Raw genomic sequence first — 8,032 nt, 5'->3', positions numbered from 1 at the left:
GCATTCCTGGTGGAAGGAAGCCCATGAAGAGAAACACAGAGGTGTGTGGAGCGCGGTGGGTCGGGGTCTGTCGCAGTGAACGACCATCTGTAACGAACCCAAATAGCCATCCCGCCACGATATTCCAAAAACACCAACTGCTCTGCCTCTTCAACAAAACATGAGGCACAACAGTGCTTCCCTCCGTTTATAACTTGGAAGGCTGGTCAGCAGAATGAGGGCAGCTACCTGTGTTCACACCTGTCACATAAGTACCCTCCGAGCCCAGGGGCCGGTGCTAACACGGGAGATACTATCCCCGTCCTGCACCAGGCTCTCCAAGAGGCGGCCAAAGCCTGACCACACGCATGTCATCTGTAGCCTCTTGAACGCGTGGATGCTCATCCTTCTCTTAACTGTCAACACACGTGATCGGGGCGTGGTTTTTAGTTTAATTCCTCACAAAAACCAACTGCAAGGCCAGACCAAGAAAATGCCGACGATTTTAAAAATTAGGTGCCAAAGGTGTCCAATTCCACTTGTTCAAAACAAACGTTTAACCACCAGAGGCATCTCATGAACTTAGTCGATTTCCACACTGAGTATTACACAGACTGACCATGTCCGACTAGCAAGGATTCCTCCTGTGGACATATATCATTTAACCAACTGGAAGTTGTGCAGAAGAAAAGCATCCCCGCTTTCTAGCTGCCCAGACCCGAGCATGAAGGACCCCCCTATGGATTCGACGCTACAGACTCAGACACGTGGTCGACTTTATCAAAGGTGGGACATCATGGTGCAAAGTAGAATGACATTTTTCCGTTTTCTCTCTCCTATCAGGTTTCCCGAAGCCACCTTCCTTTCCCCCACAAAAGCATTAGGGACGAAAGAAAATGCCACTCCAAGAACTTTCTGAGTGGAAATAAACCATGAGTAACACTGTGGGTGTGTTGTTACCCGGAGAGGAGCTGCGTGTCACACTGGGCACCTGTAAGGTTAAAAACGAACGGAAAGACAGCTGTGGTTGGCTTACTTCGCGATCGAGTCCGGCTGCCACGGTGATGATGTCCCCGGTCTCATTGTTGATGGTGAACATGTTGGGCGAGGGGGTGCTGGGGGCCTGGGACAGGATTCTGTACCTCAGCATCCCGTTCTGGGTGTTGGGATCATCCGCGTCGATGGCCGTGACCGTCATCACATACGTTCCTGGACACAGCACACACGGAAAGTGAACGGCCGGCCTTCACTTCAGCGTCTCCCAAGCAGCAGGCATGTTTGCCCCTGCGTTCAATCTCAATTCCACTTTTCCAAAGCAGGCATTTAATCACATAGACTTGATTAAAAACACTATTAATAAGAAGAGTACTCACTTTATATCATTATTATTATTTTAAATAGTTTTATTGCCTCCTATACACCCCGCTACCGGGGATCGAGCTGCAACCCGGGCGTATGCCCTGACCAGAAATCCAACCGTGACCTCCTGGTTCATAGGTTGATGCTCAACCACGAAGTCACGCCAGCCAGGCCACAAGAGTACTCACTTTAAAAAATATAAACCGTGGTTTCATTACGTGGAGGAAAAATTATAAAACATTTATACATTTATAAAGGATCAATTTTCCCATAACTTTGAAGACAAATTCACTGTAGATTAAGTAAATGATCACTTCAGACCTTCATTTATAAAGAAGGCAGCTAACACGTGAGACGGATGCCATTAGCCAGCCACATGTATCGTGGCCACTGGCTCCTTCCCTCTGACCCATTTTCTTGTTGAGCAGTCGCATCGGGAATGAGATGCTGAGCGCGAGCCTCCCACGGCCTCAGTCACTTGGGAAAGTGAGCTGGTGCCGAATGACGAACGCTCCATTGGCCGGGTCATCAGGGACCCCTCCATGCGTTACTGTTTGGGTACACTGCACAGGGGTTGGCGCTGCGGCTCATTATTTCCTTGGAGATTAAAGGAACGCTGCAACAACCTCAAGGGACTTCGAAATGTCAAATATTAGACATTTCGAAGGGAAATCTACAAAGCACTAGGATCAAATAAGTCCAAACCAGCTGGACGAACGGTAATGGATAAGCAGAGAGAGCAGCGGGAGACTTGAGAGTCCCCCAAAAGGACATGATCTATGTTGGCAGCGTCACCCAGCCCCTCTCCGTGTTTGGGCTTACCACATCAGCTGGTCCCAGGAACACCAAGTACATTCTATTATTATTATTATTTTAATACATTTTTATTGATGTCAGAGAGGAAGGGAGAGGGAGAGAGAGAGAGAGAGAAACATCAATGATGAGAGAGAATCATGGATCGGCTGCCTCCTGCATTCCCCGCACTGGGGATCGAGCCCACAACCCGGGGATGTGCCCTGATTGGCAATCAAGCTGTGACCTGTTGGTTCATAGGTCAATGCTCAACCACCAAGCCACGCCAACCGGGCCCAAGTCCCTTTTGGACTCTCCAACTGCCCCTTGGCTGCTGCTGTGACTAATACGATACATTCTGTACTTCCTGGGCCGAGGCCCTGGGTGCTGGTGCCCACTTTCTAGCTGCCCTGGCCCGAGCATAAAGGATCACCCTATGGATTTGACGCGATAGACTCAGACACGTGGTCCACTTTATCAAAGGTGGGACATCATAGGGCAAAGTAGAATGACATTTTCCCGTTTTCTCTCTCCTATCAGCTTTCCCTGAAGCTACCTTCCTCTCCCCCCAAAAGCATTAGGGACGAAAGAAAAAGCCACTCCAAAGCCCCCCGGCGCCCCTTCCCTGGCCTCTCCGCGGTGCCAGGCTCTGCAGCTCCCCACAGCGACCTCCCAGTGACCCGCGCGCACTTACCCGGTTTCGAGCCCTCGGGCACCGTCCCGTTCCAGACCTGGTGCAGGAACTCGGGGCGGTTGTCGTTCATGTCGATGACGTTGATGACGATGTCGATGGGGTTCTCCACTTGGTTCCCGTTGATGTCCACCGCGTGGGCCCGCAGCTGCAAAAGCCATCAGAACACGGGACTAGTGGGCAGGTTCACGTCTCAAGTAAGAAGATAAAATCCACCCTCACCAAGCTACCCACCAGCACCCAGGCACCGAGCAGCAGGAGAACAGAAGCGACTCTTCCAGCAACATCTGTCAGCAGAACTCCACCCAGTCAGTATCGATGCAGCGGCCCCAGGCCCACAGTGACGCTCCGCCAGGCACTGTGCTCCCAGTTTTATGGATTTGACTCATTTAAATCCAAATACAGAAGACGAAGACGGAGGCAGAAGGGACCAGCATTTGGAAGAGAAAAATCGAGCCCCCAAAAAGCCCGAGTCGCGCCACTGTGTGCGCTGGCAGAGCCCGCGTTCAAGGTCAGTAGCATTCCGCGCCCAAATCCCTTCGCTAAATCATCCTGATGATCCAGGGGAATTAAAAAGCTGCTCCTGGCACAGAGCACTCACATAGACCAAGGGGACAGGAGGGAACCTGGGAAGAATTGTGTGCAGAGGGAACTTTCACACTAGGTTTGGTTTTTATAACTGCAAAAGGCACTCAGAAACCTTGAAGTACATGAATACATAACAGTTGTTCTCTCAAGCTTAAGTCCTTCATTTTGTAGGTGTTCTAGAGATTTTTTCTTTTCATTTTTCTTTTTAAACAAATATCATCACTCAGCTACCCTTGGAAGAATATCTTCAAAATCTTTTCACCTGGCACACAGAGACCCATTTCCTTCTTTGCACCAGCCCTGCAGCATTCGATGGCATTGTTTATTTTTAAGGGGAATGCGTCCATGATTCTCCCACTAAGGAGGATGCTGGCAGCTGCTTTCTGTGGGATATGCTTCCCCAAGTTAGAGAAGCACCAGCCCACCCTTTCTGATTAGAGGTTACTTAATACACGAAACAACTATCCACCAATAGGTGTCAAAATTACGTTACACTCAATCAACAAAATAATTTGGAGCAATCAAAATTTATTATTTAAATCACGCATGTCAAACTCAAGGCTGGCAGGCCTGACACAAGTTTTACATGCTTGATTTAAGTAATTTTTTAAAAATATATATTTTCATTGATTTCAGAGAGGAGGGGAGAGAGAGAGAGAAACATCAACGATGAGAGAGAATCATTGATCAGCTGCCTCTTGCACAGCCCCTACTGGGGATCGAGCCTGCAACCCAAGCATGTGCCCTTGACGGGAATGGAATTGAACCCGGGACCCTTCAGTCCACAGGCTGACGCTCTATCCACTGAGAAAAACTAGCTAGGGCAAATAAATAATTTTTACTGACATGAAGAGATGTTAAATTTTATGATAGCAAAGTGGCAAAGGCTAGTTTCCAACAATGGTTCTAATTTCGAAAGAAAACATTTATGAATTTATCCACAGCAAAACATCTTATAGGACAGCATCAATGTGTTTAAAATTAGTTTTACAAACTAGGATTACAAATTGTTTTCACTTTCTTATTAATACTGTATTATTTGAAAAGTTTTTGCAACATGCACGTATTCCTCTAAAAAATAGTAATTTCATTAAAAGTTTTAGTTGCTTATGTGGAAATTAAAGAAGTAACAAAGATCAATTTAGACTTCTATATTTAAACTCATGAAAAAATTGCTGAAATCCTGTTCCAGGAAAATGTATAAGTATGACCAGAAAAAAACAGAAAACAGAAACAAGTTCCTGGAACTCACATTTTCATATTAGGTAATTCTTGCATCTTAAAACACTTACCCCAGCGTTATTTCTAAGTTGGGAATATCAGTTTCAAATATATACAGGATGGGGCAAAAGTAGGTTTACAATTGTTTGGATGGAAAAGAACTCAACAATAAATCACTAGAGGCCCGTGCATGAAAATTTGTGCATTGGGGGGGGGGGGTTTGTGAAGATTTTTGTGTTGGGGGGGGGGGGGGGTCCCTCAGCCCAGCCTGCACCCTCTCCAATCTGGGATCCCTCTCACAATCCAGGACTGCTGGCTCCCAACCGCTCACCTGCCTGTCTGTCTGATTGCCCCAAACTGCCCTCCCCTGCAGGCCTGATCACTCACAACTGCCCTCCTTGCAGACCTAGTCCCTCCCAATTGCCCTCCCCTGCTGGCCTGATCGCCCACAATTGCCTTCCCCTGGCAGCCATCTTGTGCGTCGGAGTGATGGTCAATTTGCATGTTACTCTTTTATTAGATAGGATAATACAAGAATGAATTACGGGTTGCGCGTACTCATGACTGTACGCCTTCTTTTGCCCCACCCTGCATGTATTCAAAAATATGAACATATCACCATATGCAAAAGGTGGTTATAACTCAGTAAGAAAATAAAAGCACAGGACAATAACGAGTAAGAATTAACATAAGAAACATATTAGTTATGACATCTAAGAAAAGATTGCTCATCCTGGCCGACTGGTGAAACCCAGTGTTAGCATGGTTATGAGGAAAGGAGAGATCTCCATTCCCAGGAGGATCAACACGGCCACCTCCCTGCAGGGAGCACTGCCAACAGACAACAGAACAAAAGCACGCGATCCACGTTCTAGGTCTCTGTCTGGCGGCAATAATGACGCCAGAGGAACAGAGTGCAAGCGCCAAGCGCAGACGTCTCTCAGTAAGAACCTGTTTTAAAGCTGCAGGCTGTACGTTCAAGGCATCCTGTCCAGCTGTTAAAAACGTCGTGGTCTCTCCACATTCCCACGCATGGTGTCGACCCCGTGGGCACACCTGTTCTCAGAAGGCCTTGGCCACGGATCTGGGAGCAGGCATCCACGAGTACAGGGTCACACGATTTAGGGCAATTCCACTCTCTTTTTCCGTACCACTTGCTCTTTAACCAGGAGTATTCATCCATTCCATGAAGATAACACCATGATGAAAGGACATGGAAAAGGCTCCAAGCACATTTCCCATCTTAGAACTCTCGGAAGCAAAGCTTTAAGATAGATATGAGCCTGGCCGGCATGGCTCAGTGGCTGAGTGTGGACATATGAACCAGGAGGTCATGGTTTGATTCCCAGGCAGGGCACATGCCCAGGTTGTGGGCTCAATCCCTAGTGTGGGGCATGCAGGAGTCAGCTGATCAGTGATTCTCTGTCATCACTGATGTCTCTCTCTCTCTCTCCCTCTACCTTCCTCTCTGAAGTCAAAACAAATATATTCATGCTAGAGGTCTGGTGCACAAAATTCATGCAGTTGGAGGGGGAACCTTCAGCCCAGCCTGCACCCCCTCACTTAGGCCCGCTCCCTGCCTAAGCCACCACTGCTATGCTCACCGGCCGTGAGCCTGGCTTCTAGCTGAGCTGTGCTCCCGCTGTGGGAGCGCACTGACCACCGGAGGGCAGCTTGTGCATTGAGCGTCTTCCCCCTGGTGGTCAGCACACGACATAGCAACCAGTTGTTTTGCTGTTCGGTCGATTTGCGTATTAGCCTTTTGTTATATAGGAGGATTTTTAAATGATATGCGAGGCGCAGGTCACCCTCAGCGCACACAGAGAAGCCTTCATACATAGGATATCAGCAGAAATCTTACATGAAAACGGGCTATCTGCTCTCGATCCAGGGGCTTGGTCACGGACAGCTGCCCAGAGATGGGGTTGATGATGAAGATGCCAGTCGGCGGCTGGTCAGCGCCAGGCCCAGTGACGCTGTACCGCAGGGAGAGGTTCTTATCTCTGTCGGACCGGATCTGAGGGCCAAGAAGACAATCACATTAGAGGTGAGACCAAGTGAGCTCCTTACCTGAGACACGGCCGCCATACCTCATGCCCTTTTGCAGTTACAAACCTACACCATCGCCTCCCAGAAAACCAGGGCACTGCTCCCAGGCCTGTCCCTCATCCTGCTTTCTTGGCAACAGGCTTCAAAAAGAGATTCCCTCCCCCTATCACCCCAAAGACGGGACGGCGTTAACATCTAACAGCACGCTCCCTGAAAGCAGCGCCAAACGTCAACACGACGGAGCTGCGGCTTTTCGGCAGCAACCGACTCTACCCTGGGAATCCGCAGGTTAGAACATCACCCAGATGACAACTTCATGGGAAAACACGGTTTCCTTCTGGCCTCAGTGAGGGTAAGAGGCCATCGTTTAGAGCGTGAAAAGCCTCGCTGGGGAGCGCTAGGATTATGGTGGAGCCTAGCAATGAGATTTCCATATCCTTCTCAGGTGGCACTTGTACACGCAAACTCCTTATTGACAACCAATCATACACGTGATTTTAAAATATATTTCCATACTCTCCAGAACTATACTCATGGGCTCACTGCCTTCTCCTCCAAAGACCACGACTCCCAGGAAAGGAAGCTTATATCTGAGTCACCGTGCCTGAGGCTACAGAAAGGGCAGGAGCGCAGGCCTGCGGGCGGTGACAGTGAGAGACACGCGGGCACTAGGTACATACGCTTGACCCAAAAACAAAATCTAGTTTACCTGCTTAAAGGTAAGGCACAATTATTTTCTCTCCTTTTCCATTAAAGTAGAAAAATAAGGAGCACCTTACTTAGGGTTATGTGATTCGCTGTTCAATTGAATTGTAATGTGCAGTACAATAGCACATACAACCCAGAAAATGACTTATTAAAAAACACGGCTCTCAGTAGGTATGTACTGGAATGCTAAATCAGTCATCTACAGAAACACTTATTTTCTCAAAAAGGAAAACACAACGACTTCCTCTTATTTTCCTTTTGTGATAAACAACAGGTTGCTAATTTGGCTGAACACACAGAACTGTCTATAATTTCCACCCCCCCTTCCCCCGCATCTGATGGTATGCATTTAGCGGAACTAACAAAACGGACTCCTCAGAGGTGAAAGCCTGTATGTATTTTTGCACGCCCCTGGGATTCTGTTAATGGTATCAGAGGTCATTTTTTTCCTTTTAAAAACCCTCCAAAGCACTCAGTGCTGGCATTTTTAGCAACGATCGGATCGTCCCCTTTATTTTTCCTTTGGCCCCCCAATGCTCTCTGTAGGGGGCCAAGACCACGGTGGGGAGGGCAGCTCGGTCAGGGGAGCTGAGGTGCGTGTGCTTCATGGCAGAGGGGGTGATGGTGCAAATGGCGTTGGAGTCA

At 48.2% G+C, this 8,032-nt stretch overlaps 1 protein-coding gene across 1 annotated transcript in view; it reads right to left on the bottom strand.

Moving 5' to 3' along the window:
• Positions 1-8,032, bottom strand: part of CDH2 (cadherin 2) — a 195,405-nt gene that overhangs the window by 42,258 nt on the left and 145,115 nt on the right. The window contains exons 5-7 of the mRNA XM_015564689.1: positions 6,492-6,647; positions 2,825-2,969; positions 1,016-1,188 (exon numbers count right to left, since the gene is read on the bottom strand). Coding sequence (XP_015420175.1) covers positions 1,016-1,188; positions 2,825-2,969; positions 6,492-6,647 — 474 coding nt within the window. The remainder of the gene's footprint in view (positions 1-1,015; positions 1,189-2,824; positions 2,970-6,491; positions 6,648-8,032) is intronic.

This window comes from Myotis davidii, unplaced genomic scaffold (genome assembly GCF_000327345.1).
Source record: "Myotis davidii unplaced genomic scaffold, ASM32734v1 scaffold181, whole genome shotgun sequence".
NCBI lineage: Eukaryota > Metazoa > Chordata > Mammalia > Chiroptera > Vespertilionidae > Myotis > Myotis davidii.
Note: the sequence above shows the minus strand (reverse complement) of the source record. Positions and strands in the feature narration are given on the sequence as shown.